General features: G+C 38.7%; 1 protein-coding gene across 1 annotated transcript; it reads left to right on the forward strand.

Moving 5' to 3' along the window:
* Positions 1 to 4,356: 4,356 nt before the first annotated feature.
* On the forward strand, positions 4,357 to 5,309 carry LOC148122056 (histone H3.3A-like). Its single transcript, XM_087906218.1, has one exon. It carries the CDS (start codon positions 4,375 to 4,377, stop codon positions 4,783 to 4,785), a length of 411 nt encoding a protein of 136 aa, XP_087762344.1. The 5' UTR covers positions 4,357 to 4,374; the 3' UTR covers positions 4,786 to 5,309.
* Positions 5,310 to 19,585: the final 14,276 nt, after the last annotated feature.

A 19,585-nucleotide genomic window follows, 5' to 3' on the forward strand; every position in this document is an offset into this window, starting at 1 on the left:
AGGAACTACAGAGACAAGTATAATGAACAGAATATAAGAGATAGAAAAATCTCAGGCACTGAAGATACTATAGAAGAAATAGACGAAGTGATCAATGAAAACAACAAATCCAACAAATTCTTAACACAAAATTTCATTAATTCTGGGACACCTTGAAAGACCAAACCTAAGAATAATAGGGGTAGAAGTAGGAGAATTCCAGCTCAAAGGCACAGAAAACATTCAACAAAATCACAGAACTTTTCATCCTACAGAAGGATATCCAATGTAGGTATAAAAAGCCTACAGAACACAAAATAGACTGGATCAAAAAAAAATACCCTTGCCATATAATAGTCAAAACACAAAACATACATAACAAAGAAAGAAAGGTACAAAGGAAAACAGTCAAGTAACATAAAGTAAACCTATCAGAATTATTCCTGACTTCTCAATGGAAATCATGAAAGCCAGAAGGTCCTGGATAGATGTGCTACAGACACAAAGAGACCATGGATGGAAGCCCAGACTACTATTCCTAGCAAACTTTAGTTTACCATTGATGGAGAAAACAAGATATTCAATGACAAAAACAGATGTAAACAATATGTATCCACAAACCCAGCCTTACAGAAAGTACTAGAAGGAAAACCCAAGGAAGCTAACTACACCCACAAAAACACAGATATCTGATAATCTCCCACCAGCATAACCCAAAAAAGGGAAACACACAAACACTACTACTGAAAGATTACCTGAGTTAACAACCACTGATCATTAATATTGCCTAATATCAATGGACTCAATTCACCTACAAAAAGACACAGGTTAAGAGAATGGATATAAAAACAGGATCCACCATTCTGCTGTTTACACAAAACACACCTCAACCTCAAAGACAGACACTACCTCAGAGTAAACAGTTGGGAAAAGATTTTCCAATCAAATGGACCTAAGAAACAAACGGGGTAGATATCTTAATATCTAACAAAATTGATTTCAAACTAACATCAATTAGAAGAGATGGAGGACACTTTATGCTCATAACAGGAACAATTCATCAAGATGAATTCTCAATCCTGAATAACTGCTCCTAATACAAGAGTACCCACATATGTAAAAAAAAAATACTAAAAGTTAATTTGCACAAGAAACCCCACACACGAATAGTAGATCTCAACACTCCTTTCTTGACAATGGCAGGTCAAACTGACTATAGAACATTCCACCCAAACAAAAAGAATATACCTTCTCAGCACCTCAAGGAACCTTCTCTAAAATTGATTACATTCTCGGTAACAAAGCAAACATCCACAAGTAAAAAAAAAAAATTGGAGTAATTCAGTGTGTCTTATCAGATCACCATGAAATAAAGTTAGAATGCAACAAAAATACTACTCCCAGAAAGCCTACAAACTCAGGGAAACTGAATAGTCAACTACAGAACCACCCCTGGGTCAAGAAAGGAAGAAATTAAGGAGACAAGCTCCACTGGGAACAGAAGCCAGGAGCAAATCCAGCCCTGGGAGAAAACCCAGTCTTGGGACACTGGCAGACCAGGAATGAGCTAATGACCTTACTCAGAGTTTGCGACCTCTACCGGAATCAGAGTGGGACTGAACCAGCTACCTAAGACACAGAACAAGCACCACCAGGAGCAGAAGCCAGGAGCAAACCCAGTTCCATGACACAGGCAAATCAGGATTGACCCAGTGACCAGACCTAGAGCCAGCAATTGGCACCAGAATAGGTCCAACTCTAAGCCAGGGACTTCTGCAAGAGGAGATCCAGGTCAAGATTTACAGATACAGCCAGTAGCCTAGGCCAAAGTAGGCCCAAGACAGTAAACTCCAAGGGAGCTGACCAAAGCACAGGAGAACTGAGCTACCTCCAGGAACACGAATAACCAATGGGGTAACTAGAACTGTTACACTGACTGTACCATGAGGAACAACCATCTGAGCTTGTATTTACTGGTACCTAGAAGATTATTCAACAGAATCTCAGAAAGCCCCAACCATACCTATTAGAGGAAAAGATGAGTAGAAAAAGAAAGATCACATGCTAAAGCACAAAGAGCAACAAAATGCCTGTAAAACATAAAGACCCTACAACATAAAGACCCTACAACAGCAAGACCTGAACAACCAAATAGGGATGAACCAGAAGAAAATGATCTAAAAAATAACGTTAACAGAATATATAAAATTCTTAAAGATGAAGTGAGAAATTCCCATAAAGAAATGGAGGAAAAAACAAACAAAAAATTGGAAGATATCAGCAAAACACTTAAAGAAAACAAAGAACTCAAACACATAAAAGAAACTATTCAGGAATTGAAATGGAGATAGAAAAAATAAAGAAAACACAAGCCAAAGGAATTATAGAAACAGAAATAATAAGAAAAAGAACAGGAACCACAAATGCAAGTATGAACAACAGAATATAAGAAATGGAAGAGAAAATATCAAGCACTGAAGATAAAATAGAGGAAAAAAACTCATCAGTTAAAGAAAACATTAAATCTAACAAAAGTTTAACCCAAAATATCCATGAAATATGGGACAACATAAAAAGGCCAAATCTTAGCATAATAGGTATAAAAGAAGGTGAAGAAGTTCAACTCAAAGGCACAGAAAATTTATTTAACAAAATCATAGAAGAAAGATTTCCCTACCTAAAGAAAGATATGCCTATGAAGATAAAAGAAGCTTACAGAACACCAAGTAGACTAAATACAAAAAAGTCTTCTCGGCACATAATAATTAAAATACTAAACATACAGAGTAAAGAAAGAATATGAATATCTGCAAAGAAAAAAGGCCAAGTAGCATATAAAGGTAGACCATCAGAATTACACCTCACTTATCAGTGGAGACAATGAAAGCATGAAGGTCATGACCAAGCATTATGCAGACATTAAGAGACCACAGATGACAGCCCAAACTACTATACCCAGCAAAATTGTTGACCACCATAGAAGGACAAAACAAGATATTCCACGACAAATCTAGATTTCACCCTTATGTAGCCACAAACCCAGCCCTACACAAAATATGAGAAGGAAAACTCCAACCCAAGGAAGATGGATACACCAACAAAAACACAAACAATTGATCATCTTATTACAGCAAATCCCGAAGAAGAAAAGAATGCACAAATTAACATCACCAACGATGAACACTAAATTAACAGGAGATAGCAACTACTTGTCATTAATATTCATTAATGTAAATGGACTCAACTCACCCATAAAAAGGTACAGGCTACCAGACTGGATAAAAACCCAGAATCCATTATTCTTTTGCATACAAGAAACACATCTCAACCTCAAAGACAGACATCATCTCAGAATAAAAGGTTGGGAAAAAATATACCAATCAAATGGACCTAAGAAACAAGTGGGTGTAGCTATCCTAATATCTAACAAAATAGACTTCGAGCTAAAATTGTTCAAAAGAGGCAAAGAAGGTCATTTCATATTAGTCACAGGAAAAATCCATCAAGAGGAAATTTCAATATTGAACATGTATGCCCCAAATACAAGGGCAACCTCATATGTCACAGAAACACTTCTAAAGCTTAAATCATATATTAAACCCCGCACACTAATAGTGGGAGATTTCAACACTCCCCTCACACCACTGGACAGGACAATCAAACAAAAAATTAACAGAAACATGAGAGAACTAACAGATGTTATGACTCAAATGGACTTAACAGACATCTATAGAATATTCTATTCAAACAGAAAAGAATATACCTCATGGAACCTCCTCAAAAATTGACCACATACTCAGTTACAAAACAAATCTCATCAAATACAAAAAAATGGAATAACCCAATGTACCTTATCAGATCACCGTGCTTTAAAACTAGAAGTCAACAGCAATACCAGTTCCCGAAAACTGAGAAGCACATGGCAATTAACCAATGCTCACCTGAATCATCAATGGGTCAAGGAAGAAATAAAGGGAAAAATTAAAGACTTCTGAAAATTTGATGAAAATGACCATACAATTTATCCAAATTTATGGGACACAGTCAAAGTAGTGTTAAGAGAAAAGTTCATCGCACTAACTGTCTACCTAAAGAAGCTGAAAAAAAAATTCCACACTAGTGAATTAACAGAACATTTGAAAACTTTAGAACGAAAAGAAGCAAACTCACCTAAGAGAACTAGACGGCAGGAAATAATCAAATTGAGAGCTGAAATCAACAAAATAGAAACAAAGAAAACAATACAAAGAATCAATGAGACAGAATTGTGTTTGCAGCCATTGCTGCGCCACCGCCGCTCTCTAACACCAGCGCCGCCTCTCGCTTGCTGAGCTCCAGCCGAAGGAGAAGAGGGTTTTTTAAATGCTGGTAGGTAAGTAAGGAGGTGCCCATACCATGGCTCATACAAAGCAGACTGCCCGTAAATTCACCGGTGGTAAAGCACCCAGGAAACAACTGGCTACAAAAGCCGCTCGCAAGAGTGCGCCCTCTACTGGAGGGGTGAAGAAACCTCATCGTTACAGGCCTGGTACTGTGGCACTCCGTGAAATCAGATGCTATCAGAAATCCACTGAACTTCTGATCCGCAAACTCCCCTTCCAGCGTCTGGTGCGAGAAATTGCTCAGGACTTCAAAACAGATCTGCGCTTCCAGAGTGCAGCTATTGGTGCTTTGCAGGAGGCAGGTGAGGCCTATCTGGTTGGCCTTTTTGAAGATACCAACCTGTGTGCTATCCATGCCAAATGTGTAACAATTATGCCAAAAGATATCCAGCTAGCACGCCGCATACGCGGAGAACGTGCTTAAGAGTCCACTATGAGGGGAAACATTTCATTCTCAAAAAATTTTTTTTCCTCTTCTTCCTGTTATCAGTAGTTCTGAATGTTAGATATTTTTTCCATGGGGTCAAAAGGTACCTAAGTATATGATTGCGAGTGGAAAAATAGGGGACAGAAATCAGGTATTGGCAGTTTTTCCATTTTCATTTGTGTGTGAATTTTTAATATAAATGCAAGATGTAAAGCATTAATGCAAGCAAAATGTTTCAGTGAACACATTTCAACAGTTCAACTTTATAACAATTACAAATAAACCTGTTAAAATTTTCTGGACAATGCCAGCATTTGGATTTTTTTTAAAATAAGTAAATTTCTTATTGACGGCAACTAAATGGTGTTTGTAGCATTTTTATCATACAGTAGATTCCATCATTCACTATACTTTTCTAACTGAGTTGTCCTACATGCAAGTACATGTTTTTAATGTTGTCTGTCTTCTGTGCTGTTCCTGTAAGTTTGCTATTAAAATACATTAAACTATAAAAAAAAGAATCAATGAGACAAAGAGTTGGTTCTGTGAGAAAATCAACAAAATAAACAAACCTATATGCAAACTAACCAAAAGGCAGAGAGAATATCCAAATTAATAAAATCAGAAATGAAAAGGGGGACATAACAACAGACATGAACAAAATACAGAGGATCATCAGGTCATATTTTGAAAACCTGTATTCCACAAAATTGGAAAACGTCAAGAAAATGGACTTTCTGGAAAAATGTCACTTAAGAAAATTAAATCAAGACCAGATAAGCAAATTAAACAGACCTATAACTGCTGAAGAAATAGAAACAGTCATCAAAAGTCTTCCAACCAAAAAAAGCTCAGGACCAGGAGGTTTCAGCTCAGAATTTTACAAGACTTTCAAAGAAGAAATAATACCAATACTCTTCAAGTTAGTCCACACAATAGAAACAGAGGAAATATGGCCAAACTCTTTTTATGAGGCTGCAATTACCCTGCCCACCCAAACCACAGAAAGACATTACTAAACAAGAGAATTACTGACACACTCATGAACAGTGATGCAGAAACACTAAATAAATTACTAGCAAATTGAATTCAGGAACACATCAGAACCATCATCCACCATGATCAAGTCAGATTCATCCCACAGATGCAGGGATGGTTCAACATATGAAAATCTGTCAATGTAATCTACCATATAAACAAACTAAAAAATAAAAACCACTTGATCATCTCATTAGATGCCAAAGAAGCTTTTGACAAAATACAACATCCCTTCATGATAAAGGTCTTGGACAGAGCTGACATAAAAGGAACATACCAAAGTATATTTAAGGCAATATACAGCAAGCCAACAGCCAACATTAAACAAAATTGAGAGAAACTCCCAGTGATTCCAGTGAAATCAGGAACAAGACAAGGTTGTCCACTCTCCCTATATCTATTCAATATAGTTCTTGACATCCTAGTTAGAGCAAGCAATAAGACACCAAAGGGAGATAAAGAAGATACAAATTGAAAAAGAAGAAGTTAAACTCTCACTGTTTGCTGATGATATGATAGTTTACATAAGTGATCCCAAAAAATCTACAAAGGAACTTCTACAACTCATAAACAGTTTCAGCAATGTACCAGGATGTAAGATAAACTCAAAAAAAATATCAGTACACAGATGATAAAAGGGCTGGTGAAGAAATCAGAAAACCAACACCCTTCACAATAGCCACAAATAGCATAACTTGGAGTAACTCTAACCAAACAAGTGGAAGACTTGTATGACAAGAACTTTAAATCTTTGAAGAAAGAAATTGAAGAAGACACCAGAAAGTGGAAAGACCTTCCATGCACTTGGGTAAGGAGAATTAACATAGTAAAAATAGCAATGTTACTGAAAGCAATCTATAGATTCAACACAATGCCCATCAAAATCCCAGCAAAATTCTTCAAAGACTTCGAAAAAAATGGTACTCAACTTCATTAGGGAGGTACCAAGAAACCTGGCTCTAGAATAATGCCCAAGAACCCACAGGGATGACCCCAGCTAAGACCCTAAGCAATAGAGAAGAGGGTGTCTAAACTGGCCCTACCCTGTAGTCAGACTGATGAATATTTTAAATATCACCATAGAACCTTCGTCTCAAAACAGATGGGAATAGAGGCAATCACACACATTAGAACTCTGGAGTGAGCTCCCAAGATCCAGTTGAGGAGTTGAAGGAGTGAGAGTATGAGCAAGGAATTCAAGACCATGAGAAGTTGATCCACTGAGATAGTTTGCTTGAGCTTACCAACTACAACTGGACTAGGACTCAACTCTGAAGTGTGTTGACAGTTGGGACAGACTGAGCGACCACTGGTAATGACACTGGAATTTGTCTTTACAACATCTACTGGCTTCTTGGGATCCTATTCTCTTTGGATGTAATCCTTGCTCAACCTAGATGTAGTAGGGAGGGCCTTGGACTTTCCACAGGGTAAAGAGAAGTGCATGGCCCTCTCTTATGATTGGACGGTATGGGGTGGGAGTGTCTGTGGTGGGGGTGATAACTTGGATTGGTATTTTTAAAGTAATAAAACAATAAGAAGAAGAAGAAGAAATAAAAGTAAAGAGAACAAAGGCGCAAGTTAAAATAACAAAACACAAGTATAGATTAGTACAGGGAGGGAGTTCCAGTGAATACTGAAATCTGCCTATGTTTAATTTTCCATACATTTTTTATTTTTATTGAGCTCTACATTTTTCTCTGCTCCCCTCCCTGCCTCTCACCTCAATTCAATCCTCTCCCAAGGTCCCCAGGCTCCTAATTTACTCAGGGAATCTTGCCTTTTTCTACTCCTCATGTGGATTAGATCTATGTAGGTCTCTCTTAGGTTCCTCATTGTTGTCTGGTTTCTCTAGGATTGTGATTTGTGGGCTCATTTTCTTTGGTTTATATTTAAAAGCCACTTATGAGTGAATACATGTGATAATTGTCTTTCTGTGTCTGGGTTACCTCACTCAAACTCATGTTTTCTAGTTCCATCCATTTTCCTGCAAAATTCAAGATGTCATTTTTTTCTTCTGTGTAGTACTCCATTCTGTAAATATACCACATTTTTCTTATCCATTCTTCAGTCAAGTGGCAATTAGGTTGTTTCCAGGTTCTGGCTATGACAATCAATGCTGGTATGAATATAGTTGAGCACATGTCCTTGTGCATGATTGAGCATCCTTTAACTATATACCCAAACAGTGGTATTGCTGGGTCTTGAAGAAGTTTGTTTCCTACTTTTCTGAGAAATCACCACACTGACATCCAAAGGAGCTGAACCAGCTTGCATTCCCACCAGCAATGCAGGAGTTTTCACATTACCCCATAACTTCACCAGCATAAGTTGTCATAAGGGATTTTGATCTTGGCAATTCTTACAGGTATGTAAGATGGAATTTTACATTTGCATTTCTCTGATGACTTAGGATGTTGAACATTTCCTTAAGTGTCTTTCAGCCATTTTAGATTCCTCTGTTGAGAGTTCTCTGTTTAGGTCTGTACTACATATATATATATATATATATATATATATATATATATATATATATATATATATATGATTATGTGATCTTTTGGTGTCCAATTTCTTGGGTTCTTTGTATATTCTGGAGATCAGACCTCTGTCTGATGTGGGGTTAGTGAAGACCTTTTCCCATTCTGTAGACTGTCGTTTTGTCTTGTTGACTGTGTCCTTTGCTTTACAGAAACTTTTCAGTTTCATGAGGTCCCATTCATTAATTGTTTCTCTCAGTGTCTGTTGTGCTGGGGCTCTATTAGAAAGTGGTCTCCTGTGACAATGCATTCAAGTGTACTTCCAACGTTCTCTTCTATAAGGTTCAGTGTGGCTGGCTTTATGTTGAGGCCTTTTATCCATTTGGACTTGAGTTTTGTGCAATTTTCTCTATGTTGATATCTGGTTATGCCAGCACCATTTGTTAAATATACTTTCATTTTAATATCAGATATGTTTTGCTTCTATGTCAAAATCAGGTATATGAAGGTATGTGGATTAACATCCAGGTCTTGGATTCAATTCCATTGGTCCTCCTGTCTGTTCTTATGTCAATAACCGGCTGTTTTCAGTACTGTAGCTCTGTAGTACTTTGAAGTCAGGGATTGTGATCTTTCCAGAAATTCTTTTATTGTACAGGATTGTTTTGGCTATCCTGGATTTTTTTTGCTTTTCCATATGAAGTTGAGTACCATTTTTCAAGTCCTGTGAAGAATTTTTCTGGGATTTTGATGGGCATTACACTGAATTGATAGATTGTTTCGGTAATATTGCCATTTTTACTATATTAATTTTATGTACTGAAGAGCATGAGAGAATGTTCCACTTTCTGGTATCTTCTTCAATTTCTTTCTTCAAAGATTGAAAGTTCTTTTCACACAATTCTTCCACTTGTTTAGTTAGAGTTACTTCAAAATATTCTACGCTAGGGGGCTGGAGAGATGGCTTAGAGGTTAAGAGCATTGCCTGCTCTTCCAAAGGTCCTGAGTTCAATTCCCAGCAACCACATGGTGGCTCACAACCATCTGTAATGAGGTCTGGTGCCCTCTTCTGGACTGAAGAAAGAATACTGTATACATAATGAGCAAATAAATAAATATTAAAAAAAATATTCTATGCTATTTGTGGCTATTGTGAATAGTAATGTTTATCTGACTTCTTTCCCAGCCCTTAATCATCTGTGCATAGGAGGACTATTGATTTTTTGAGTTATTGTTATATCCTGCTACATTACTGAAAGTGTTTATGAGTTGTAGAAATTCCTTGGTGTAATGTTTGGGGTCACTTATATAAACTATCATATCATCAGCACATAGTGAGAGTTAGACTTCTTTCCTGATTTGGAGTCCTTTGATCTCCTTTTGGTGTCTTGTTTCTGATTTCAGTGGGATTGCTGTGCATTCTCTCCATTTAGTTTGATGTTGGCTGTTTGCTTATTGTATAGTGCCTTAATTATGTTTAGGTGTGTTCTTCAACTCTGTCAAAGACTCCAGAAGGATATAACATTACCTAAGCAAACAAGAAGAAAGCAACTTCCAAACTCTAGAAATGACAGAGACATCTCACTGCCTATACAGTCACCCAAAGTTGTTTTATACTGTTGGGGCATCCATCTTCGGTCTACAGGCCCATAGTATCCAGCAGACGTTTCCATGAAGCAGGAAATTCCAAAGACAGTTCAGTCACTTTCTGCTGTGTCCTGCAGAATGTCTCACAGACACTTTCATGAATCAGAAACCCTGAAAGACCATCTCACCTTTAGGCAAGTTCAGCAGTCCTCTCACTGCGGGTTCGGTGTGTCCAGTTTATGCAACAGTCCAGGCAAGAGCAGTTTCTTGCCCAAATGACAAGCCAACTCCATAAGGAGCCTTTTCGATGCCCATCTTCCTCTTGAAGTAGATTGGTGCTGCCAGGAGCAAACATGTCTCACTGTCATGGAAAGTCCTAAGTTATTAAAACATTAAATGCCATATTCTGTAGTCTTTGAAAGATATGAAGAATGCCTATCTGAAATATATCTATGAACATCTAGAAAGTCTAACTAACATGACTAAAAACTTGATTATAGATGATTATCCATTAACAACCTATATTTCCTAACTATACATTACATTTTTAAATGAACTACACAATCACAATACCTCAATCAAGAGCAGAAATGCATATACATATAACAAAATTGACCTTAAATTTATGTCAACAAAGCAAAATTTATACCAATGTAAATTATTCATATATATATATATATCATATCCCTCTTTAAATGTAAAAGAACATTTATAAACAATATTTGGGAACATGGGTGCAGTGTTTTCTCTCCAAACTGCTTCCTGCTGTAAGAGGGCGCTGTTAATCAGGTCTTTCACGGTAAAACCTGTGTGCTAGTTTCATCTCAGTTGGCAGTTGAATGAAGCAATTTTTTGAGGGTGTTCACAGCAATCTTTCAGGAGAGCATGGTCTATCATACCCTATTGGGATAGAAGTAATCCACAGGGTCTCCTCCTCTGTGAAAACAAAAGAAGGATCTCCTTCCCAAAGCATCATATTCTTAGACCAAAATTTGGAAGTCATGATACCTTTAGAACATACATGTTGGATCAGCATAGCAGCCCATACAATGAAATATCTCTTTGTATTTAGCTCCTTAACAGTCAAAAATTTTAAAGAAAACACAAAGTACATAATCCAGACTCTCTGTGAATTTTCCATTTTTACGTGGTTTATTTTTCTTTATTTTAATCTATAACTATCTGTAATATGTCTCTTTAAAGACTTTACCCTTTTTTAAGGTATTAACTTTATTCTCTATATTCTTTTTCTTCTCTCTCCCAAGCCTATATATACTCATCCAACACTGTGACCCATTTGGAGGTCTTTTATGTCTGAATCTGTCCTATTGTGAATCTGTAATATTTTTACTATCCAGGAGCATTTTTGTTTTTGCAGTTTTAAATCACTAAGCACTTAAGAATCTAAGTTGTGACATTCCTAGGTCAAAAACAGGTACTACCTGCTTGCCCTGCCCAGCCCAACATGGTGGAGCCGCTTGTGACTGAATCAGTTGTGCCTCTGAGTTGTAGAGCCTCCGAGTTGCAGGTCCACCTCTCTCCAATTTCAAAATGGAGGATTTACCATTTTCAGCTAGCTCTGGGGCCGTCAGGTAGGAGCCGCACTCAGCAGTTTAACTCTGAGACTGAGTATGAGGCATAGAAACTCTTTTCATTCAAGTTACAGCCAAATCTGACACGCAGAGCACTGCACAGCCTTGAAACATCTCTCTGTATGGCAGCAGAAATTGGCCATGCTCTCCAGTCTGCCTAAGCCTGATTTGGCTGTCTGCCCAGGTGCAGGCGGGGAGCGCTGAGTCATTGGCATGGGCTCAGAGTACTTCCCTCCCGATCCTGAGTGGGCACACAAACATCCAGTCCCATAAAAGCCATTGAAATGCTTTAAAGCCAGAGTTTGCACTGGTGGCACAGCTCAGGAAGCCGCGTTTTTAAACAGTGCAGCTTTTTTCCTGCCGCTATTGCCGAAACAGAAAATCTCTCTATGGAACGTCCTAGCAGACAACAAAAAGCTGTGTTAAACTCTCTATCCCTTCTTTTTAAGCCCTCTTAGGTTTTTAAGTGGATTTAGTTACCACGTTGGGCAGCCACTCTGTAAAAGGAGCAGCAGGCTGCGTTCTCGGAGCAGCAGGTTGTGTTCTTGCCCGAATTCCGGCTAGCTTACCCCCAAAATAATTACACAGAAACTGTATTCATTTAAACACTGCCTGGCCCATTATCTGTAGCATCTTTGTGACTAACTCTCTCATATTGAGATCTGTGATCTCTTAATGTCTGCATAACACTTGTCCATGACCCTCTGGTTTTCATTGTCTCCAATGAAAATTCAGGTGTAATTCTGATAGGTCTGCCTTTAAATTTACTTTTCCTTTTTCCTTTGCAACTCTTAATATTCTATCTCTACTCTGTATGCTTAGTGTCTTGCTTATTTGGCAAGGGGACTTTTTTATGATGCAGTCTATTTGGTGTTCTGTAAGCATCTTGTATCTTCCTAGGCATATCTTTCTTTAGGTTGGGAAAGTTTTCTTCTATGATTTTGTTAAATATATTTTCTGTGCTTTTGAGTTGAACTTCTCCTTCTTCTATACCTATTATTTATTCTTAGGTTTAGCCTTTTCATTGTGTCCCATATTTCCTGGAAATGTTGGGCTAAGCTTTTGGTAGATTTAATGTTTTCTTTCACTGATAAGTATATTTCCTCTATTGTATCTTCAGCACTGAGATTCTCTCTTCCACCTCTTGTATTCTGTTGTTTATGCTTGTGTTTGTGGTTCCTGGTCATTTTCTCATGATTTCTGTTTCTATAAATCTCTCAGCTTGTGTTTTCTTTGTTGTCTCTCTTTCAGTTTTCATATCTTGAATAGTTTCTTTCATATGTTTCATTGCTTTTTCTTGGTTTTCTTGAAGGGATTTGCTGATGTCTTCCAATTTTTATTTGTCATTTCTTCTATTTCTTTGAGTGAATTACTCATTTCTACTCTAAGAGTTTCGAACATTCTCCTGAAGTTATTTTTTAGGTAATTTTCTTCTGCTTCATCGATATTTAGTTGTTCAAGTGCTGTTGTAGGGTCTTTAGGTTTTTAGTGGTGTCATGTTGCTCTTTGTTGTGTTGCCTGTGTTCTTATCTTTTCTACTCATCTTTTCCTCTAGTGGATGTGGTTGGGGCTGTCTTAGATTCTTTTGATTAATCTTCTAGGTGCCAGTGAATCCAAGGCTCAAATGGTTGTTCCTCATAGTACATTGAGTGCCATGGTTTTTGTTACCCCTTTGGTCACTCTGTTTTCCTGGAGGTTGCTCAGTGCTCCTTGTTCAACTCCATTGTCTCAGGACTGCTGCTACATTGTCAGCTCAGACCTGCTTCTGTAAATGTCCCTGGTCTGGATCCATTCCTTCAGAAGTCTCTGGCTTGGCGTTGATCCTGTAAAGTCTACTCCCTTGGAGTTCCCAGGCTTGGATGCTCCCAGACCTGCAGAAGACCTGACTCGGGCTTACTCCCTTAGAATTTCCAGACCTGCAGAGGTTTCTGGTTCCTGCCTATTCCCTTTAATGTTCCAGACCAACGCCCTGACCTACAGAGGTTCTGGCTGAAACCTGCTCCCTCTGAGGTCTCAGATTCAGAGCTGGTCCTTCAGAGATCTCTGGTTCCTGCCTACTTCCTCAGAGGACCTGGATTCATGCACAGACCCACAGAGGTTTTGGATCAGGCCTAGTCCCTCAGAGATTCTACACTCAGGCCCAGACCCACAGGGGTTCTGTCTTAGGTCTACTCTCTTGAAGGTCCCAGATTCACATCTGTACTCTCAGCGGACTCTGACTCTGGCTCACTTGTTCAGTGCGTGCTCACCTGTATCTGATCCTGTGGATTTTGCTGTCTCAGGTCTGCTCTGACCCAGGTTGCTGGCTCAGTCCACATCTGCCAATGTCCCTGGACTGCATCCACTCCACTTCCATAGAGCTTGCTTTGTGAGGCTCAGTCTGGCCTAAGTAGCTAGTTCAACCCCACTCCTTTGGAATTTGTTGTCTCAGGTCCACTCCAGGCCTAGGTGGAGTTCCTTGCCTCAGGCCTGCTTTAGCCTAGGTTACCAGATTTGACCTGTTTCTGTAAATCCTGGTCTGGATTCACTCCTGCAGAGGTCCTTGGCTTAGAGGTGGTCCTGCAAAGGTCTGTGTCTCTGGTCTACTCCCTTGGCATTCTGAGGCTCTGGTGTGTCCAGACCTGCAGAGAACCTGGCTCAGACTTACTCCCTCAGAGTGTCCAGACTCACATTCAGACCGGCAGAGGTTCTGGTTCCTACCTTTGATGTCCCAGGCCAATGCCCAGACCCACAGAGGTCCTGACTCAAGCCTAGTCCCTCTGACATCCCAGACACATGCCTGGACCCACAGAGATCTCTGGTTCATACCTACTCCCAATATACTTTTATACCCCATTACAACACGGGGAAGAAGACAAAAGACTGCTTTAACACGATACAAAGGACAACTTGAACAGTTACTTGCTTCAATACTTGGAGCCATGAAGTCCTTAGTTCTTGAGAGAACATTCTGTTGTTTAGACATTGAATTCACCCTAGACCTCGTATCCTGAAGGCAGCCATTCTCTAGGTTAAACCTCTTAATTAAAAAGAAAGAATGGAGGTATGTTTGAGTTCTCTGACCTTTGGTCAAGGTGGTGTAAGACTTTAAGACAATTCTGAAGCCATTTCTGACAATTCTGAACCCTCTCAGCCTTTGTGCCTTAGTGCTTCCCCTCCTCCCCCCTGGGAACCAAGGACCTAAGAGCTACACATGCACATATGTTCTCCAGAAATTGGGGCAAGATAACCTTTAAGATGTTGACTCAGTTCCTGAACAATTACCCATACACATATGTTTTGATTCAGTCCCCTGGGAAATGGGGTCAAAATGACCTCACCTCATCTGATCTGACATAGCTCTCCAGCCAATTATTGATATTAGGCCTTTTCAAATAAACCAATCATAATGGTCAAAGAACAACCACCCTTGCTTTTGTGGCCTTCTCCTTTAAAAGTAGACTGTACCAGCTATTTGAGGTCTCTCGGCTTCCCAAATGCTAAGGGACCCTGTCATGACAGAATTAATAAAATCCTCATGTTTTTGCATTGGCTGTAGTGTGAGAGATGGTGTCTGGGGCAACTCTTTCTTGGTGTTTGGACACTAGAGTCCAACAGTGGATTTACCTGCATGGGCCTTCTTAATGTCCCAAACACAAAGCAACCACACTTTAGACATGGTGTTAACAACTTTGAACAATCTCAAGCTCTCTGATGAGAATAGGCTTATATTTTTGGGCTTCCACAATGATACTTTTTCCCTTATAGCTGTAGGTATCCAGTACACCTTCCCTTCACAACTTTAGGTCTAGCCTGAGTTCTTATAGTCAGGGTACCATTTTCTTCATAGCCCTAGGTATCAGGATACCTTCCCTCCACAGCTTTAGTTATAGCCAGACTCCTCAACAGTCTGGATTCCTTTCTTTTTCTCCTCATACCTCTAGGTATCCAGTATACTTTCCCTTCATTGCTGTATGTATGTCCTGACATGACATCAGGGTACCTTTCCTCCACAGCTTCAGGTATAGCCTGACTTACCAACAGTCAGGGTAGCTTTTCTCTCAGCTGTAGATATCTAGGATTGTAGTCAGAGACTGCCTGTTTCCCAGCCTCCTAGACCCAATTAATCACACAGAAAGTATATTAATTATAGCAGTGTTTGGCCTATTTGCTCAGGCTTCTTTTAACTAACTCTTACATCTCAAATTAACCTATTTCTATTAATATGTATATTGTCATGAGGCTGTGGCTTACTGGTTAAAGTTGTATTCTGGTGTCTTTCTACTTCAGCAGCTACATGGTGTCTCTTGGATCCCACCTACTCTGTCTCTTCCAGCCTGACTATAGTCTGTCCTGATGTAGGCTTAAGCAACTTCTTTATTAACCAATGTTAAGAAAACATATTCACAGCATTCAGAGGGAAATCCCACAACACAGGACAACTTCCCTTCACAGATGTGAATATAACCAGACTTCTGATAATCAGGATACCTTACTCCACACAGCTGTAGATATACAAGATGCCTTCCTTTCTTAGTTGTAGGTATAGTCTGACTTCCATCAGTCAGGATAACTTTCTCTCCAGAGCTGTAACACTTGAATTTAATGTAACACTATGAATTTAAATGATAATGTAGCCCTCTTAGATTTTATTTCTTTTTAATTAAATGAAACACTGATTCAGGTATAAAATTTAATTGATTTGTATTAGTTCCTTTTCTGTTGTGATATCATGTCTAGGTCAATTTATAAATTTTAATTTGACCCTTGGTTTCAGAGAGATACAGGATTACCATGAATATGGCATGGCAACTGGTCGGTGGTAGCATATACTTTTAATCACACCACTCAGGAACAGAGGCAGGTGGATCTCTGTGAGTTCAAGGCCAGCCTGGTCTACAAGAGCTGGTTCCAGGACAGGCTCCAAAGCTACAGAAAAACCCTGTCTCAGGGGGAAAACAGAAAAAAGAGAAAGTGACATGGCTACATGTGTCTGACATGGCAGCTAAAACAGGAAGCTTCACATCCTTAACCTGTAGAATGAGGCAGAGAATGTGAACTGGAAATGGTGTGTGTATGTAAATTCTCAAAGTCCACCCCCAGTGACATATGTTTTCCAGCAGGACAACATTTCCTCAGTCTTCCCAAATGATACCATCAACTTACAAGTATTGCTTTCTTGGACTTCAAGCCTACCTGATTGCTTCATGGTGAAGAAAAACTTTGTAAGTAAGTCATTAGGTGCATAAACACCTGTGTTACAGGAATGAATGCTTATAAGAAAAAACTTTCATGAGTGAAAAATTATGGAGAGTTGTTTTAATTGTAATTATGTGATGGCAGTGTGTGTTTGTGTGTATGTGAATGTGCATGTTCGTTTCTGAGAATGTGAGACCCTAAAATCTTGTAGCAAGAATTACAAGAAGTTGTCAAAAATTAGACCTTGATCCTAGGAATGAACATTTCTTAACTGCCCAGCAATGTTTCTAGTGCTGTAAATATTTTAAAGCCTATTTGTATCATTTTGAAGTCACAAAATAAAGATAAAATCATACAAGAGAAAAACTCTATTCCTGAAAACATTTTTGTAAAAATTTTAGACATCACAGTCATCTTCAGCTTCAAGAAAATAAATCATGTTTCATCTATTTTTCATCATAGCCTTGAGAAAAGTAAATTACTTATCTTGTTCACTGAAGACTGATGGTAGAGACCACCACATCATGGTTTCTATTTTGAAACGTTTGAGGTAGATACTCAAGTGTACTACATGTGTAACCAATCCATTTAGTGAAGTTTATTTTGTGGTCCTTATATGTCTTCTGTGACTTTTGTTTATCTATTGTGCTTTTACTTAGTGATAGGTATTTTTCTGCTGTAATATATCATCTAAGTGGTCCATTGTTTATTCACATTTCAGGCAGTGTGTGATCATACTTTTTAAGTAAGGGTGTCTATGAAATGATGGTGGGTTGTTGTTTCTGGTTTTGTTTCACATCTTTCCACAAATTGCCAAATTTTCCTGAGGTTTTCTTGTTTTTTATTCAACTCAGATTTGATGTCAGTAATAATTTAGGGTTACATATGAACTCATGATCCTCATGTGTGAGTACAAGTCTAAGGGTAGATGATGTACTTCCAACATTGGCTATTTTGTCAACACAATTTAACAATGTTAATGTTAAAATGCTTAATAAAGATAATATAGACAACATTAATGACCTCATGTATGTTTTCAAGGCAGTATTTTCATTTCTTTGGTATCTAGACAATCAGTGTTTATTTAAAACATAATAGACAGAATACAGAATTGTCCCTCACCATTTCTGCCTCTTTTTTTTAAACAAAGGAAAATATTCATAGTCCACTTTTTGGGAATGTGGGCATAGTATTCCAGGCTCCTTGCTGCTGGTTGGGACACTGATAATCTTATGGGAACGTAAAGAAAATTTTGAATTATGATCATGTCCTGACTAGTGTATCCTGTGAGTCTTAATCATCTCAGGCAGCAGTCGTGAATCTGTTCTGAATGTAGAACTCAGACATACAGGCCATCTTTTCCTACCAGAGATTTCTCAGGTGGTCTTCCTTGACCAAACCTGATTTTTCTTAACTCAGAATGAATTCACAGTCTCTCATTTTCTGTGAAAACAAAGGCAAAATCTCTTCTCCAAAGTAACATACCTTTTGACTTCAATTTTGAAGTCAAGGTATTTTTAAAATGCCTATCTTGGATTAATTCTGCAGCATTTATAAGAAAATATTGTTTAGCAGCTGTTGTTCCTTCCTCAGCACTCAAACAATTCAAAGAAAGCATAATAACATACACTATCCAGATTTTCTGTGTGTTTTCCTTCTTTATACGGCTTTATTTTAAACTATCTTTTACTTTTATTTTTTTGGCTTTTTGAGACAGGGTTTCTGTGTATTTTTGTCCTGGAACTCCCTCTGTAGACCAGGCTGGCTGTCCTTGAACTCATAGAGATCCACTTGTCTCTGCCTCCCAGTGCTGGGATTAAAGGTGTGTGCTATCATACCTTGAACTCACAGAGATCTGTCTGCCTCTGCCTCCCAGGCATTGGGATTAAAGGTGTGTGCTACCACACCTTGAACTCACAGAGGTCCGTCTACCTCTGCCTCCCAAATGCTGGAATTAAAGGTGTGTGCCACCACACCCAACTACTACTCTCTTTCTTTTTTATTGTAAGGACTTTAACTTTTTTTCAAGCCTTCATATATTTTTAACACACTATAAACCATTTAGAGGTTTTCTTCATCTTTGACTCTCTCTTTACTCTATATCTCTCCTTTTCTGACCACATGAGACTTTAATTTGCTAAGCATTATGGAGAGGATTAAAGCCCTTTCCTTAGCTTTCTGAGATATAGACTCATGGTGGAGGTATTGGCTGTATCCACATTTATTGTCAGAACTCAGTGGCATTTCAAGGTCCCTGCCAGCAAGCAAGCTGCAGCAGTCTGCTCACAAATCATACTCAAATGCTTCTTAGTCGGACTGCCAGCCTGAAAGAGTCAGCGTTTGCCCTGGCAGAAAGGCCCAGAAAGCTGGCATTTTAAAATGGCACAGCTTTTTTACTGCTACGGCTGACAACTGAAAAGCATGTGGTCAGCTTTTTATCAACACTATTTAAGTGTTTTGTGGCAGGACCTCTTAAAGAGCTGCAGGGTTTTGCAGTTAAAGCTGAGTTAGGAAGCCTCTCTTAAATGAGAGCACTTGCCTCTAGCAAGCAGAGCAGACCTGAGAAATTGCTTCTACCAAGAAACCATGCGTAATGCTGTTATTTTGTTCTATAATTACTTCCCAAGCTGTCTCTGGCTTTATGTGGATACAGTTGTCCACATGTTGGTGCCATTCTGTAACATTAGGGTCTGCTTGTTGAGGTTTCTGTCCTAGCAAGTTCCCACAGCTGGTAAATCCCAAATAAAATCACACAGGTCTACATAAGTTATAAACTGATTGGCCCATTAGCTCAGCTTTTGTATTAGCTCTTATAACTTATATTAGCCCATTATTCTTATCTGTGTTAGCCACATGACTCAGCACCTTTTCAGCGGGACAGGTCACATCTTATTCTTTGGTATCTGGACAGGGCTGGAGAGG

Source organism: Myodes glareolus, chromosome 5 (genome assembly GCF_982192425.1).
Source record: "Myodes glareolus chromosome 5, mMyoGla1.1, whole genome shotgun sequence".
In the NCBI taxonomy this organism is placed as follows: Eukaryota; Metazoa; Chordata; class Mammalia; order Rodentia; family Cricetidae; genus Myodes; species Myodes glareolus.

Excerpts from the sequence above, each read along its gene's own strand:
- LOC148122056 (XM_087906218.1), top strand. The coding sequence starts at position 4,375 with ATGGCTCATACAAAGCAGACTGCCCGTAAATTCACCGGTGGTAAAGCA.